General features: G+C 39.1%; 1 protein-coding gene across 1 annotated transcript in view; it reads left to right on the top strand.

The window, feature by feature from the left end:
* The window catches only part of STMN2 (stathmin 2), a 52,614-nt gene extending 36,490 nt beyond the window's left edge, over positions 1-16,124 (top strand). The window contains exons 4-5 of the mRNA XM_045561560.1: positions 8,334-8,525; positions 14,776-16,124. Of these exons, the coding sequence (XP_045417516.1) occupies positions 8,334-8,525; positions 14,776-14,835 (252 nt within the window). The 3' untranslated portion in view covers positions 14,836-16,124. The remainder of the gene's footprint in view (positions 1-8,333; positions 8,526-14,775) is intronic.
* The last annotated feature ends 2,254 nt before the right edge of the window (positions 16,125-18,378 follow it).

The raw sequence follows: 18,378 nt of genomic DNA, 5'->3' as shown, positions 1-18,378 counted from the left end.
TCTCTAGGAATTACATTAGTATAGAAACAGAAAGTTAAAAAGAAACTTCCATGCTATTATTTTAATCTTTACATTGTCAGAACCAATGCAAGTTCAGGATGTACTATAAGTAACAGGATCTTCTAAATCTCACACTGGCTTTCTTGGCTGGCTGCCTATCGACTCAGTTACCATGTTGATTCCTCACTGTGGGGAGGGGACTTCTCTGAGCCCAGGTTTCATTGCTTATTCTCTCTCTTGGTACTCAGGTTTTCTTTTGTAGCACTTAGCAGAATTAATAAGCATATGTTTATTTGTGTATTTATTTATTTAACCATATATCTCCCATTAGATTATAAACTCCATGAAGGCAGCGCTTGTCTTTTGTTTAATAGTGTCTGGAAATAGTGCTACAAATATTTTTAAGTGAATAAATGAATGATAACTTTCATCCTAAAACAAAATTATAGTCAATAAGTTGCTAAATGACATCTGAAATTGCACTAAGTGAACTCTGTAATCCAAACAATTTCCAATCTGGGGAAAATCGCTCAGTCAGCAGGTATTTACCAAGCAGTACTATGTTGTAGCACTAGAAATACCATCATCAGCCTTACATTTCAATGGAGGAGAGGGCTAATAAATAAATATGCAGTATATTAGATGACACAAAATGTAGCAGAGCAAGGGAGTGTAAAGGTGAAAGAATCTATATTATTGGATAGTCAGAAAAAGCCTCTTAAATAAGAGAACACTTGAAAAGAAGTGTGAAGATACCGAGGGAGTGAGCCATGCAGCTCTTCTCTGGGGACACAATATTTGAAGTCATGACAGCAGCAAGTGCAAAGGCCCTAAGGTAGCAGCAGTATGCTAGTTGTGTTTGAAAAATAACACAGAAGCCAGTGTGGCTGAAGTAGAGAAAGCAAGAGGAGAGTGATAGGAATTGAAATCAGAGGTAGCATTTAGGACTTTGACTTGAAGTGAAATGGGAGATCATTAAAGAAAATGAAGCCATTTTATTACTTGATGTGAATCATACTATCTTTTCAAAGAAATGTCAATTTTTTAAAAAAGGGATGACTAGAAAAATAAATAGTCTTAGATAAATAGAAAAACAGGAAAATGTCCTAGACTAAGAAAATGATTCTAGAACTAAGGATTCACAGAGAAAAGAATACAGAAAAGTATATATTCAGGGCAGTAGGTAGACCAGCTGTTTGGACTAATGGATTTGGGTAGGGAGCTGGAGAGTGAAGTCAGGTGAGATTAGGGAGGGCCTTGAATGCCAGGTTAGTGTGCAAACTCCATTGTGTAAACAATGAGCAGTTACTAAAGGCTTTTGAAAAATTCACGTGTCCAACCTAGCCCAGTGGTCAGCAATATTTTCATTGCCCTGGATCCAGTTCCTTTCCCTAGCAAGATTTTTAAAGATTCTCCCTAGCAAATGTAGCTCATTTAAAGAAGTATTAATTTCATACTTTTTGCCATGATTATAATCAAACGCATCTGTAACTGTCCATTAATACTTCTGATTATCATAAGATAAGCACTTTTGTACAAAAGTGAAATAATTTTAACTTGAAGTGAATATAAAGATAGACATGGATATAGATGTGAAATATGATTTCTGTTAGGACTTCTTAAACATTAAAAAACCTTATGAGTTCTTCTTCCCACCTATTACTACCTTTAAGGCCTATTTCTGGGAGTTCAGGGACCCTATCTGGGAACTAGTGACCTAGGCTGGGTTTGGGGGACTTTCTCAATTTATAGCTGGAAGGCTGCCACAGAGGAGTCTCTATGTGGGCTCAAATTTACTTTGTGTTAAATGTTTTGGCAGTTTCCACAATTCCTCACTCCCATCTGTTGACACTATTGCAGTACTGACCATCTGGTTACTAGGTTGGACAATACTCCCTCAGGCTCCTTTGAACCAGAAATAATTCTCCAGTGATTGGCTAGTAGAAGCTTGTTATAAAAAGAGTAAGCCTTTTTCCTGTTTTTTTCTCCCTTCTTTGATTATCTCTGGGAGTCGTGATTACCTCCAAGAGACTATATTAATCTCATGCGGTCAGCTTGAAGCTCATTTCTTAAAATCTTAGTCTCTATACTGCAACTGACCCACATGGGTGAAATGATATGAACACGTTAGCCATCCATCATTTATTCATTCTTTAACCATTTATTTAGCGAGAGGCAGCAGAGCTAGGCTAACCACACATCCCAGTTGGCTCAGGACAACTCCAGCTAACTCCTCTTGTTTCATTATCATTATTAATGATTTCTTTTTCATTCTCATAAGTATTCCAGTTTGAACAGTCAATTATATGGTCATCTTCAGCAGAGCACAGTGTTTAAAAGCATCTGTAAAAACACAGTGGTTAAGGACATATGGTTAAGAGAATGTCTGTATTCAAATTCTGGTTCCACCCCTTAACAGCTATGTGACCCTAAGCAAGTCACTAAATCTCTCTATGTCTTGTTTTACCAATTTGTAAAATGAAACTAGTACTAAAACATACGTCATGGAGTTATTGTGAGAATTGGAAGGTTATCCTACCTAAAGACATAACAGGCACAGTGAAAGCATTAGCTATTATTATGTAAAGACATATCCAGTTCCTGACCTCACAGAGATTATGGTCTAGCAAACTCATGATTTTATAAAAGAAAGAAGTTTTTCACTAACAGATACTGAAATGTTACCATACAATACACTTCATAAATATTTTTAAATATTATAAGTATCTTTTATCAAATTGCGTAGAATAGACAGTTTGATAGGTAATAGATATGTAAATATGTTAGCCCAACTAAAAATAGCTTGAAAAATTATGAACAAATGACAAAAACTGAAAGATCTTAATGACACTGATAAATCACACTCTAAAAAAACATTAAATTAAAAAACACTCTATTCAAATCAGTCCAGTGAAATTTAATTGGCACTCTGACATTGGCACAATCAACTCCAAAGTCACTGAACCTCTAAAAGGAAGATGTATCACTTATTCTTCATAAAATGTCATAAAAGTGGATCATTAATCACCAAACCTGTTAAACTTACCTTTTTATATTTAGTTGTTTTCATTTATGATATCAATTTACAGCATTTTAAATGTTTTTATTTTTAATTATTATGGGTACCTTTTCTGTTTGTTGGCATCTCACATTGTAGATGGCAATAAAAATGGAGTCCAGGAAAAGAGGGGGTGATTTATATAGCAATGGATTATGAAATACAGTGCCGGATTATTTGCAGTTTGGCATTCAGGAAGTATTCTGCTCCTCGGAGAATGTGACTCACGGCCACAGAATCCTCCTGTGTGCCATCGTCTCAGGGAGGAAGAGCATCCCCACGTTTCTTTTCCTAGGCGCTAACACATTATACACTTAGCAGAAAGGCTCATTCCAAAGGTCTTTGGATTTTAATCATTTTAAATTTCTTATTAAGCTTCTGGCTCTTCAACACAAAGTGAATATTGCACTCTTTTGTTTTACATAATTATATTCGATTGTCATATTTCAACAAGACATTGTTGGTGACTCTAGCTGGGTTAATAATGTTTTTTCATCATTAGCAGTAAAGCCAATAATTACAGACACATTGTCTAACCTGCTAGTGTAAAGGCACGTTGGTACTAGGAGATTTGGTGTATGATAAGTGGTTCTGGATGGTGAATAATATATCCCCCAAATGATGAAAGGGACAAGAAAATAAAATGGTAGAAATGTGTGTACTTCAGAAATAAATGGAAAACTAGCACTAGCTAGAAGGTAGTCTTGAGTCTCGTATGTGTACATAAAGTAAAAGGAGTTTTATATACCAATTAATGCAAATTTATCATCCATTTCATTTGTGCAGTAATTAAACTCTTATACTCAGTAATATAAGAAATGATAATTAACCTCTGGAAAATGATGAAGTGTTGAACTCTTCTCCCTTGTCTCATTATTTTTCCCTCCTCATACCTCTCATGTAATTATTTCAGTGATATTGGGTTCAGTGTGAGGAGGTTTATGCCTAGAAAAGGTGTTCACCAATAATGTGCCTCCGTTCCTACAATAGCAAAATGGAGAAGTTTCCTTAGTCTCCTAGAATGTCATGTGGAACATCTCAGTTCTATATTTTGCCTTGACATTTGCATTATATCAGCTGATCATTATCTTGCCCTAATTTTCCATTTTAGCATTTCAGTGACCTTCTATGTTAGGTACATGCTATTCAGAAATGTTCCTCCAAGGCCAGATGCTTTTTCCTTGAACAATTTACTTTTAACAATGTTTAGCAAATCCTATCTCTTTAGCCTTCCTATCCATCCACACAATCAAGATCCCTTTCTGCTAATCTGCCCAACCAAGGCATAAAGGAATAACCTATTTGAACATATGGTGAGAACTTTACTTCTACCAAAAATGAAGGAAAATGCTTTCACTTTTATATATCACGTTTTCACTCTACAGCCTCACACTTGTTTCATGTCATGTTTTAGCACAGTTTTCCAGGCTGTTTATTTGCTCATTGGAATCAGAGCCAGTTTTCTTCCTTGACGGTATGACTAGAAGATTAAATTATATTCATGTGAAAATCAATATCTCCCCAGGAATTAAGTTAGAGAAGTTATAGGCAGCAATATCTAGATGCTATGCCGTAAAAAAGGAAGAATGGTTATAACTTTCTACACCAATGGAGATACAGAGACCTTAGGGAATGAAGTAGAGGCCTCTGTGGCTATTAGCTCCATGGAAGAATTTGTTCAAAAATTGAGAGCTTATTAAGTATGGACCAAAATAGGAAACCATAAGTATTTTCTCGGGGAAGACAGCTTTCCACCATAATTGACTTCACATCCTGTATTTTTTTCATGGACTTGAGCTTTAAATATTTGAAACACAGGTAATTATTAGATGCTGCAAATGCATTAGTTGAGGCAACGGTGGATATATCATTCTCTTCCAGAGTGTAAGAAAAGGCATCACAGAAGTGAGCAGCCCTGAAGTGTGGCCCGGCCCGGTTTGGCAGGTGTTTGTCAGTTAGCAGCAGACTCAGGCAATAACGCTGTCTACTGCCTTCTGTTTCTGTTTCACCCCATTTATTGTGCTAAAGAAATGCACTCGACACCTATGCTTTGTAATCTCATTTAGCCCCACTGGCTACGAAAGTACTAACCCCATTAATTGAGGCATTTCAAACTGAGCCAAACCCCGCACTCCAGTAAATGCAATAGGCATTACTTATAATGGGAATTCTCCATTACTCATAATGGGAACTGTGGGACTGTTAGTTCATGCAGACCCAAGGTGTCCCACCAAGGCAAGACATTTGAAAAGGTATGTGTTGCTATATTATCCTTTTAATTTCAAAGCCTTCCCGTCTCAAGCCTATTCCCCTGCTGTCTCTTTCCAACTTTGGCTCTTTCACAAAGGAAAATCACGAAGGCAAATATAAACATTAAGTTAAAACACAGCTGAACAAAGTGCCAGAGTAATTTGAGCATCTGAAAATGAAAGATTCGGCAGTTGTGGTGGCTTCTTGACAACCACCCGTGGTAACCCTCCGTTAGCTGATCCAGTGCGTGAAGCAGCAGGCACAGGCCCCTTGCTGTGAGGTCTGTCCCCAAAGCCCCAAGGTGCCCCCCAACACTCAAAGCAGGGTGTGAACCCAGGTATTCTGAATACCAGGCTGGAGCTCATCTCACTGTGCCACATGAGCTCCTACTTAAAACAAATGGCCATGAAAAATCCAGGTGGATCTATCTGGGGCAGAGTTAGAAACGCTGATCTGTGGGAGGAGGAGCGGGAAGGACCTGCTCACAGGCTGAGCAGAAATGTCACAGAGCTACCTGCCTCTAGCACCTGGGGCTGATGGGCACAGGTTGCTCAAAGAGTATTACCTAACTGTGTGTTAACGTGAAATAACAACTTAAAATCACTGCATTAGAGAATTTTGAAAAGTTTTGTTTTGCTTTATTTTGATTTATTTGGTTTGGTTTTGTTTCCTGGAGCTGCCCCTACGGGTTCAATTACAAGAGGAACTTAGGGCTCCAATCCAATCTTTAGTTCTTGGACACATTGCACCCTTGTTTTGTGATAACCCAGCCTTCTTCCTCTAGAAGGTTCTGTAGTCTGTGGATTATACGTATTGAACTTTCTGAAATGCAGGACCAAAGTTGATTCCTCTTATTTCTTTGAGGTGCTCACTTCACTGTAAGATTGCCCTTCAGTACAGCCCTGTCCTGTGGACATGTGTGTGGAGGGGATGAGGGAGTTAGGGAAACACTCACGCTGTCGTCAGCCATGAGGACCCCTGAGTCCACTAATGATCTATAATAAAAGGAGTTTGAACAAATACTCTGCACACAAAGATAGCCAGTTTTACATTTAAGTTTGGCTGTACCAGTAGGTTCAGTTGCTATGATCCTTCTAGCCACTAGGCCTTGAGTTTTACTTTCAATAATAATGACTACCGCGTGTTGAGTACTAACTTACTTGATATTAAACACTGTGTTAAATACCTTGCAAACATTACTTCATTTGATCCTGACAAACAACTGTATGAGATAAGTACTAGTCTTATCCATATACCAAAAAATTAATTTCATGAAGACTTTTCATGAGACTCTAGACACATACACACAGACCTTTCTCTTTGTAACAATTCAGTAGTCCTGGGAACAGTAAACAAGCAAAATCTATGCAGGATGCTTTACCAACAGTCCCACCTAGAGGCAGGAGGATAAACCAGCTAGAAAATATTTTATTTATATTTCTTCCAGAAAGGCTCCATTTGGTTTTGAACTCAGTTTGTGTTATAATTTTCTCATTATTTTTTGTATTAGTTGTCCTGAAAGCTAAAAATGTCCATGAAACCATTATGGTGTTAAAGCAAGAAGCAGGGCTGGTTCCCAGGATTTTCTGTCTAATCCCCAGTGAGCCACAGACCTATTCCTGACAAATGTCAGAATAAACACATCAACAAAGATTCATAAGGCGGTCTGACTTTACCACTCCTGTAGAATTTTATTTGAAGAGATGTCTCTTCCCTTTTCAGGCCCCATGTTGTTTAAACATCAAGATCTCTCCAGTAAACCCCCACAACCACTACCATCAACTAAAATGTTTTACTATTAGTGTTTTCAATGGTAATCAATATATTTAACAGGGAAATCAGGAATATTTTTTGAGCTACCATTGTTTAGATATTCACATTTATAATTACTCCTGTGAAGACTCACCTCAAAGCATCAGCCAACTCTGAGGAATTACCCAGAAACAATGAGTATGTAATAATTTAGTCTTAAACCTGGATAAGTTAGTATTGGGTAAGACTTCTCTTAGCTGCATAACTGGGAGAAGAAAACGAATACAGAAAGAAGTAACACATCCAGAGTCACCAAAAGAACTAAGGCTCGAACGCAGCACTGACACCAAAGCCCATGCCAATGTGTTTTGGAAAAAAGTAGACTATGGGCTGCCGGCATTAGAATCACTAGGGATGCTTATTCCTGGGCCTCACCAAAGAACCCTGGAATTAGAATCTCTGGAGGTAGATACCCGGCACCTGCATTTTTACCAAGTGCCCCAGTGACTGTTAACATACACTGTGCAGAGCCTCCTGATGCTGGAGAATTGCAGTGATCAAAGTGGGGAGCAGGTTCAAAGAGGGTTCATCTGGCTCTAGCGTTTCTGCTCTCATCACGGAGCAACCACAGGGTTTCAATGATTACCCAGGTGGTATCAGAATGTTCAAGAGGGGGTCAGAACAAGGACTTTCTGCTGTCTCTGGCCAAGTGCACATTGCACTATTATCAGGTTCTAAAGAGAATTGGCTTATAGGGGGAGAAAGGGGGAGGATGGAATAAAAAGAGAAAGTAAATTTGATGATTTGAATGAGGAAAGTTCAAAAGCTCATTGTAGGGCCCAGCCTACACTTGAACAAAAAACAATGGGGCAATAAAAAGATCAGAACTGGCCCCAGCCCTCAACCACTTTTCTCAGGCTTCAGTGGAATGTTGCCATCTAATGAATAATTTCAGCATTTTCTGTTGCATAAATGCTTAGCAATAACTTATTTAAAAAAGAAAAAGAAAAACCTCCTTGATGAAGGTTCAATGCTTTTTTTCTAAGACAGTCTGTTCAAAAACTTCACAGCTGAAAATTCAGCTAACCACATATCCCAACCAACCACATTCTATAGAAAACCCTCGGCCATGCAGATGAATACAGAATCCACAACAGTGCTCAAGGCTAGATGTATATTCATTTGAAAAGCACACTTCCTCAAATCGGTGGACCATTATTCTGCTGGGTTTGCTTTTGGGTAATTATAAGATGGATATGTTTTTCTTCCCCAGTCTCAGGAGGCCCAGGTGCTGAAACAATTGGCAGAGAAGAGGGAACACGAGCGAGAAGTCCTTCAGAAGGCTTTGGAGGAAAACAACAACTTCAGCAAGATGGCGGAGGAAAAGCTGATCCTGAAAATGGAACAAATTAAGGAAAACCGTGAGGCTAATCTAGCTGCTATTATTGAACGTCTGCAGGAAAAGGTAATCACAGCACAGTTCTGACCAGATGGATACATTCACATGCAACACAGCTGGGTGAACTCCCATAGGCCTGAGCACCACAGACTCAGTCAAAATTTGTTGCAGGCAGGGTCCCACAGTGTAGCATTAACTTAGTGGGAGTTGCAACATGGCAGAGGAATGGGAATCCAACATTAAAGCTAGAATTTTGTCAAGTTTTCCAATGATGAATGGATTCATGGAGGCTGCTTAATGCTTTTTAAATGTATAAGACTTCTATACAAACCTTAAGAACCAATATATTGGAGAAATATTAAATTGGAAATATTAAAGTAAATGTTATATTAATATAAAATGTGAATAACATTTCATTTTAATTTAATATTTAATTAAGAAATATGAGATATTTGATCTAAATATTAAATGAGGAAAATATATTTGCCAGAAGAGGCCAGGATATTTGTGAACACTACTAAGCCCATTCTTCTAATGGGGGAAAATCCACATGGAAGACTAAAGTATAACAACATTATATGAAACTCTAGAAAAGATTAGCCATAGGGGATGTTCATTTCATCAAGTTCTGGTATCCTGGTGCCTTTCTTCTCGACAACCTGAACATATATTTGTTCCCATCATTTAGGATGAGCAGTGTTGGGGTTCCTCTGAAAAAACCTCTTTCTCTTTCGTAGGCGCTCTGTTATCTATCTCCCGCCTATCCCCCCAAAACATTTTCTTTTGAGAATGTACAGTATAGCTATGAGTAGTTTAGCTGTGTCCATTTCTAGAAATTGGATTAAACATTGAGGAATAGGATCTCTGAGAAAGATGCCTCAATCCAATGCTATTACACATCAGACATTAGAAATGCAAAGAGAAAAAGGACTATCCCAGTCATCAGAGCACTGGGAGTTTAGTCCAATCAGCCTCCTATTTTCTGAGTATTTCTTAGGAAGTTTCATGTCTTCTCTGGAGTTGTCCCATCTCATCTAAGGTTCAGGCAACCTTATCCTTAAGTTCTGATGATTCTTTGTTTTTATTCCCAGTCTCTGACTACAAATATCAGGCTAGAACCAAAGGAAATCAAGCATAAAACCTTTTAAAAATACAATTTCATGGATATTTTCATCTGTACTCTTGAAGAATTTTTGAAAGCATTGCAGGGAAAGGGCATGTGGGCTCTGACACAGCAGCAAGACACTGAGGCTGTCAGAGGTGTGTGGGCAAGTATTGACTTGGGCAGGAGCCAGAGTAGCCACTGGATGCCTTAGCCAAAACCTGAAAATTGGATTAAATGTTGATTGATAAGCTGGTGTTTCCTTACGCTCAGAATTATGTCATCATGTTTCACCCAATGAGTCAGGTCAGGATTTCGAGGAGGCAACAGAATGTGGCTCTCTGCTGGTTGCTTATGGTAGTACCATAACAAGTGCTCTACTAAGATGCAGGAGATGCAGCAGTTCCATTTGCTAAAATTTACTCTCTGACCTTGAACCAGTCAGTCTTCCTCCATTTGCCCTCATTTTGCACTTCTCTAGAGAAGTGGAGAAGTTCCTGCTTGACCAGTGCTGGTACCATGGACAGCAGAGAGCCACTGTGTGTTCTATCTGGGATCATTGTGACTTGACCTTCGTCTCACATCCAAAGTCCTAAAAACATCAAGCAAAGTTGATAGAAATGGGACATACTGATCTTAGTCCAGCATACTTGGTAAGGCCTCTAGTATCCAGTGCAAGATTTATATCATTGGCAGTCCACAAGCATTTTTGTTTTTGAAATTGAATATACCCAAACACAGAGTATAGCCCTCTTAATAGCAATTGTAAAATAGTTCATGAAATTTGCGTATTATGCAAATTTACAGAAGTGCTCACTTTCCATAGGCAATTTATTTTTCTCTGTGTGTGTTTTTTTTTCTTCACCTGGCCCACCCATGCTCAGCGCCTGTTTGCACTCTTTCCCAGATTTAGCCCCCTCCTCCCACACATACATACATGCGTACCTACACACAACTTTTCCTGGAAATAATAAACCTGTCCAGTGTTTAAAATTCCTGACATCAACCTGCAAAATCTTCAGGGTTAGGACCCAGTATCCATATTTTTTTAAACTTTCCATATGATTCCAATATACAGCCATTTTTGAGAACTAGTGGTTTGTAGCCTATTCTGATTTAAATATCAGCTGGCAGTATTCTATCCCATGTCAAATGATGCCACCCAGATAATTTCTAGGACAACATTTTTCCTGGTATTCCATCGCTAAGGAGATGTTTTTCAAATCTAATAGGATCTTTGGCCAGTGTCAGCAAAGATCTCTTTTACCTCCTCAATAAAATGGAGATACTTCTTAGGGAGTATCAAATTTACTTTCATTTGATATATTTTAAATAGGTTGATTTCATACAAAATTGTTTACATATTGTGCATGTGTGTGTGTGTACTAAACCTACTTTGCTTTTTCCTAAAATAGGACAAAGTAAGTTTTATATTATGATCAATATTTAACCTTTTGTTTTAATGAAATTTCTCATATAAGATTAGAAATTAAAAAGAGGGCCAATTGTAATAGTAATGCTTGAAATGTATGAATCTGCCAGTATAACATAAGTGGTTCTGAAATCTGCCACATCAGAAGATGATTACTCCTAAAGTAATACCACTAATCAGTTAATCATTCAGTGAGTATTTGAGTCCCTACTATATGCTTAGGAACATGGAAGGGGATATAGTATCAAAAGTTATTTACCAACCATCTCTTTCCCAGTGCAGACAATATAAAATCCAGTAATAATGTAGCACCAACAATTAGAGACTAGGACAACACGTAGTATGGTCCAATACCGACAGTGTATACAAAGACACTGAAAAATATCTGTGCACATAAATCCGCATCAAGGTTACCACACTAAGTGCCTACCGTTCTGACAGCCCTCACGGGCCTCACTAGGCAAGAGATGCGGTACAATTCCGTGCAAGCTTCTGCAGCAATCCGCCTACCACCCAGCCCTCGGCCCCTCTTCTCCTCGGTGAAGAGAACTGAGCATTTGAGCATACTCTCACAGGGACGTCCATGATGGTTTCCTCAGTGTCACTGGCTGATAAATTCCCAGAAACCCCACGGAGCCCCAGCCATGTTAGCTCAAAGCCTTTAGCTAAAACTGAAAGCCCAAAGCAAAAGCGGCCCTGGCTGTACTTTAGAATCTCCTGGAGAGCTCTTTAAGAGATCCGGATTTAATTGTCTGGAGTCGGGCCCAGAAATTAGTATTATTTTTAAAACTCACCAGTAGGCTCTAATATTTATTTAGCCATAGTTGAGAACCACTGAACTAAAGGCTTCTTAAATATGCTTTCCTACATCATTATAAATTGTATTTAAGTATTTTTGATCCTGGTTCCATGAGTGTGCTTTTTTCTTCCAAAGAAGAATGTTATACTCATTTTTTATTTCAATTTCCTGTTTTCGTAGAGCCTCATCTCAACACTCCAGACTATTATATAGAAAAGAATCAAATGTGGAGAAGGGTGTAAGAGAAGGGATACCTATGCCACAAAGACCTGCATTAGGCTCATCTATTGATGTCACTCAGCTTTCTCTGAGTATCTGCCTTAGACAACTCTGGCCTCAAGGTCTTCTAATAATTGCAAACAGTTTACTGATAGGAAAATCAAACTAGGTTGAAAATTACATGCTTCCTGCATGTCTGCCTTTGGTTCTCCCACATTTTGATATAAAGTCCCATTAACATTTCATGAGTAGATATTTGATAATTTAAACATAAAAATGCCTGAAAATCAATATTTTTTTGGAAACTCAAGAGAATTTATTTAAATGTTTCATATTTTCTCAAGCTCACAAATTACATTTGTTCTTTCCAATGGCAAAATTCATTTCTTTATTACTACTTTTCAGTAAAATAAGTGTACTTCAAAGTAGCCTAATAATACTAATTATAATGTTTCCTGTTATGTTATAAATTTGAGTTTATATGAATCTTTACACTTGAGGCTTTGTTTTTTTTCTAGCATAGGGATGGTCTGGGCTTTTTCTCAATTTTCACCAGAGCTCAGCTCTCACTAATTAGTTTCTTTCTGCATGAGAAAAAGATTTTGCTTCATCTTTTTCCTCATAATAGCAGAACAAAAAGACGAGTCAGCTGCATCCATGCTAATTTCCCCTGTGACATTTCCAAACAGGACTTGATTTCTCTATACATGCTTTTTTCCTCCTCTTCATGGTTTTTGAACATATACAAAGGCTCATTTAAACCAATTAAATAAAATTGGTTTTAATCTCTTTCTCTAGAGTCAACTTCCTGCTTACTCCAATTCTGTATTTTTGAAGGAAGTGTAGGGTGGTCTGTGCCTTTTTCTCCCAGAAACTACACTTGAAAAGACACATTTTTCAGGCCTGTAATCTGAACACTTTGGGTGGCCGAGGTGGGAGGATTGCTTGAGGCCAAGAGTTCAAGATTGGCCTGGTCAAAGTAGCAAGACTCCATCTCTATAATTAAAAATAAAAATTAAAAAATTAGCCAGGTGTGGTGGCTCATGCCTATAGTTCCAGCTTCTCAGGAGGCTAAGGCAGGAGAATCACTTGAGCCCAGGAGTTCGAGGCTGCAGTAAGCTATCATCACGCCACTGCACTCCAACCTGGGTGGCAGAATGAGACCCCATCTCAAAAAAAAAAAAAAAAAAAATAGAGAGAGAGAGACTTTTCCCATATAACTATGAAATTTTTATTGAGATAGTGATTAAGAAAGTGGGCTATAGAGCCAGATTCCCTGGGTTTAAATCCTTCCTAGCTTTCCAGGTATTAATTAAGTGAACTTGGGAAAATTATCCTTTCCGTGTCTTGGTTTCTTCATCTATGAAATGGAGATGATAATAGGGCCTCCACCATTGGGTTGTTGTAAGGATTAAGGGAATTAATACAGGCAAAATCTGTACTGATGCAGGCCTGGTACATAATAAATGCCTAAGAAATGCTCAGTATTATAATATAAAGAATGCTGTAAGCATAGGCTCCTTAAGATTAATAGAGTTTAATGATAAGATGTACTTTCTAGCTGGTCAAGGTCATTGCCTCTGCACTAAAGAAATCTATACAGCCTCAAGAAAGTTCTGGAGTTTCAGCGGGGGGAAAGGGGAGGCAATATAAACAATATTATAAATATAAAAATAAACTATACTACTAATAATTAGCATCCTGAAATTTCAATTTAACAAACATTAATTCAGCACCTATGATGTGCAAGACAATGTGATTGTCGTCATCTGATGTAGAACCATGTACTAAAAAATACTGGATCCACCTTTCTTCCATCAGTTCCCACCTCAAGAAGTTCAGTTCCCAACCCAAGGCTAGTGCCTTGGTTTCTCATGTAAATAAACATCCACCGATCCCATGCTACCTGCACAGCACTCTGCTAGGCCCTGCAAGTGGAACAAAAATGAGAAAACACAGTCCAGGCCTTCAGTAAGCTTATAGTCAAGTATAGCAGATGAGACAAGAACAGAAATGCTCATAATACAAGTTAGAATAAAACGACTGCTACATAAAAGGAAAGATTTATGCAGATGTTCAAATGGAAAGTGAGATTACTTCCATTTGCAGTCTCCTAAAAATCCTTGTGGAGAAAAAGCCACAGGGTTTAAAGAGTAAGTTTACAATCCTGGCCAGTGAAGATAAAAGATTAGGAATCTCAATTATTGAAAATTGTATGAAAAGGCAATTCCATTAAACTGAAATGTCAAGTGTGTGTAGGAAAAGACTGGAAAAGTCATTTGGACTCCAGTTAGGAAGGACCTTGACAAAGAGATCCAGAGCTTAGGAACCAGTACAAAAAGTCTTCTTCCTGGATCTAACACTCCCACAATGCCCATCAGCAGTTATAAAATCAGGCACCATTAAAAATGATAAGGAAATCAACAGTGTGATATTTTATTGCTATTCTCTGGATTTATACAGTAGTCCTAATATTCAACATTCTCTTAATCATATGACTTTTTCATCATAGTTTTAAACAGAAACAGATTAAATGTATTTTTAAAGACACCATAACTCTTGTAAGATCTTCTCTAATGTGACATTTCCTGGGGCCCATGTTTTTCTCTCTTGTGAAATGAGAAAAATTCCTAAAGGTAGATACCAAACTGGGTTATTTCCAGTCACTCGCATGGTATGCAGAGGATCAGACAGGCCATCCTAGTTCTCTGTGGACCAGACAACATGGCTCTGTGACATTTCTTCTCCCTTTGGTGTTTTTTAGGAGAGGCATGCCGCGGAGGTGCGCAGGAACAAGGAACTCCAGGTTGAACTGTCTGGCTGAAGCGATGAGGGTCTGGCACGCCCACCAATAGTAAATCCCCCTGCCTATATTATAATGGATCATGCGATATCAGGATGGGGAATGTATGACATGGTTTAAAAAGAACTCATTATAAAAAACAAAAAAAAAACAGAATCAAAAATTTTAAAAAAAATCAATGCGGTCTCTTTGCAGAATGTTTTGCTTGATGTTTAAAAAATACCTTGGATCTTATTTTGTAAATACTTACATTTTTGTTAAAAAATACAAGTATTGCATTATGCAAGTTATTTCATAATCTTACATGTCCTGTAACAGGCTTTTGATGTTGTGTCTTTCCACTCAAATGGATTTGCTAGGTCTGTTCTTTTTGAAGCTCCCCATGTCTAATTCCATTCCAACAGAAACATGAGGTCAGTAGACAGTCTATGGTGCTAGAAACCCACCATTGCCTAATGACCTAGATGGACGGCTGTGTAATCTCTGAGCTTGACTAAGACCATACCTAGATCACACAGGTATTATGACTCCACATGAACCTCCACATTTGTTCGCTCATAATCTACTTACTGCCTAGAAACTACAAAACCAGGCTAAGAAAAAACCACTAGTCATAGCATTTACTTCTGCTTCTACTGGATTATGTGCTACAAATGTGCTTTTGGCTTTAAAAAGGGATGGATGAGAAGACAGATCTGAGATCAATCTGGGTAGAAGCAAAAAGTTGAACCTTTTAAAAGTGCTGAACACACATCCAAATCCACATGGTTCAAGCGGCCATGAAATCGCTCTTCATAAAGTGGGCTTAATTCTCTAGTTTAAGTTCTTTTGATGGAATGAATTAATTAATGTGTCAGGTGGCTTATTTGTGGATGCTATGATTGATGATGTTCATTTTAAGCTCTTACCTATAGTACAAGTACATGATGCTACTGAATATTTTTCCACTTAGAAACTGTGAGCTGGTTGTTGCATTAAAACACACACAGACAAAATCGAAACACTGCGGACTTTCACGCAAGCTGGTCTTTCTTCCCCAGTGTGAGGCAATCCTGCCTAGTAAAAAAAATAAATAAATCACTCCATCTGTGAAGCTGATGCCAGTTAAGGGGGCGAGGCAGGGCATTTGTGCCAACCGAGAATCACCAGATACCCACCATAAGTACCTAGCGCAGTTTTGAAGTCGTTTCTCCCCAACTCCCAACTCCTGAAGGTTGCTGCCTGCATATTTACTCTTCATTAGTGCTATTTTCCTGTATGTCATTGTGAGCAAGCTGTGATTAATAAAGAATTGGAGTTCTGTGAACTAATAAAGGTTTGGTCTGTTCTCTTGCCCCTTCTCGTCTCCAGCCCTGGAGTTCGGCTTTTTTAAAAGGGCGGCCATTGAATGAGACAATCGCCCAAGCGGAGGTAATAATTAGACTTTGAAGGAAACCAGTGCCCTGCTGATTGACTTCCCTTCTGGAGCAGTAGGTCGCATCTCTCTTCTCTCGCCTCTGACAGGCCAGCACAGTGGGGGAGGTCTTCAATCTGTTCCTCTTAAAAATATACAGGACTGAAGGAGATACCAAAGATTCAGACTGATAATTCTGAGAAAGGGACCCCCTTTCAAAACAGTGGAAGGTTCCTGGCACCAACTCAAGTTCCCCCATGTGGCCCACAGGACACCTCCCCCAGCCTAGGCCGTCTGTTAAAATGTAATTCCCGGCTGCACTGCTGAATTTTGTGCTGCCAATAAACATACTGTGCACATGGACACAGCAGGGTCCTGTCAGTGACCCAGATGGTTCTCACAGGACCAAAGGAACCGCATCCAGTTTCAGCAGAAAATCATAAATAACCGAAATCACACAGCTCTATGAATAAGTAAACTGGGCTGTAGTCCTTAGGAGCACGAGCAAGCCAAGTTTAGGGTGGAGGCCACCTGGTCTCTGTCTTCAATGTCCTTTAATATTTGTGGGAATGTAACATTGCAACAAATGATACACGTGCTTAATGCGATACACATGAGCTTCTGAATACCATGAAATAAGCCGTGCTTTCACACTGGTTTTATATAACTTAGTTTGGAAAACATTACCTGAATGACTTTCACTGGGCCAGACCCTGTGAGAAAAGCCCTAGAAACATGAACATGAATGACTGCAAGAAGTTCACAGTCTAGTAGCTTATTTTTGGCCCAAAAATAGCAAGCAGGATATGTCGGTCAGTCCATGCAGCATATTGAGGAGAAGCAGATAATGTCTATGAAGTTTCCTGAAATATTAAAAATAGTTGGTAAGTCCCTCATACTACTTTGCAGGTCCCTAAACTAAAACTGCTGATGGTTCCAACTGCCTGATGCAGAGAGAGGTGCACGATTGTTCCAGGTCACGATGCCCACGTCTCATGACTTTGCTGCCTATTCATAGCTCATCGCAGACATCTCCGAGTCTCAGCAAGCCGGCGAGGGGGGCGGTTATTTATGGAGCTTACCTAGACTAGTAGTCCTCCGATTTTAGTGTGCTTCGGAGTTGTCCGGAAGGCTGATTCAAAACAGATTGGTCCGTCCCACCTCCGGAGTTTTTGATTCCCGAGGTCTGTGTGGAAGCCTAAAAACGTGTAGTTCTAACACGTTCCCAGGTGACGCCCGTACTGGGTGTCTGCAGCCCTCCCTCGAGAAGTGCCGCTATAAACAATGAAACAGATCCAGGTGCAGGGGACTCCCAGTGGCTGCCACACCGAGGGCATCTGTTTCCATCGGGGCATGTTCCACTGGGGGCAGGATGTGAAAAGAAACCTATTCACTCTGATTCAAAAAAGTGGAGGTGGGATGCAAAGGAATACAAGAACAAACAAAATGAACAATGACACCTGGCAGAATAATAAAACAATGGAAGGAAAAATGCACCTAGGGGCCGGGGTGAGGTCAGGGAACAAGACTCATCATCTCTCGCACAACATATTATTTCAGCAGGGACTAAATCATCTGAAGATGCTCCTGACCCTTTAATAGATTAACTAAGGCCTCTGTGCAGGGGGTTGCCGTGTCATGAATTATCCACAGTTTGGTAGCCTGGTTCCACTCACAGTTTTGGGGGGATTTTTTTTGGATTTTGGTTCTTGTTTTCTTTTGTTTTGCATAGTCTTGGTTTCCTCCGTACTGTGTTTAAATTGTATAAATTTCTTTCTATGAATTTTGACAAAATCCCACTGATTTGGTGATTTACTCTCACCTCCTGTCTCTTCTACACCAAAATGTGTGGAACAACTGAATGTGGCAAAGGCCTGCTCTCTGGTGAGAGTCCGCCCTTGGGCTCTTCATCTGCTTTCACAACACTTGAGAGGAGGAGACAAAGATAAAAATGTACTGACCTGATCAGCATATTCTACCCCAGCCATCCTTCTCCTACTGACAGGGGGATGAGAAGGGGGAGACATTTAATCATTTAATCATAGCACCAATCTCAATGTCTAGAATTTCTGGGTGATACACAGTCTCTCTCTCTTTCCCTCTCTCTCCCTTTCTCTCTCTCTCTCTGTCCCACATGTACGCATTTAGACATGGGTCCTCTTGACCAGAGA

The sequence above is a fragment of the Lemur catta genome, chromosome 9, assembly GCF_020740605.2.
Source record: "Lemur catta isolate mLemCat1 chromosome 9, mLemCat1.pri, whole genome shotgun sequence".
In the NCBI taxonomy this organism is placed as follows: Eukaryota; Metazoa; Chordata; class Mammalia; order Primates; family Lemuridae; genus Lemur; species Lemur catta.
Note: the sequence above shows the minus strand (reverse complement) of the source record. Positions and strands in the feature narration are given on the sequence as shown.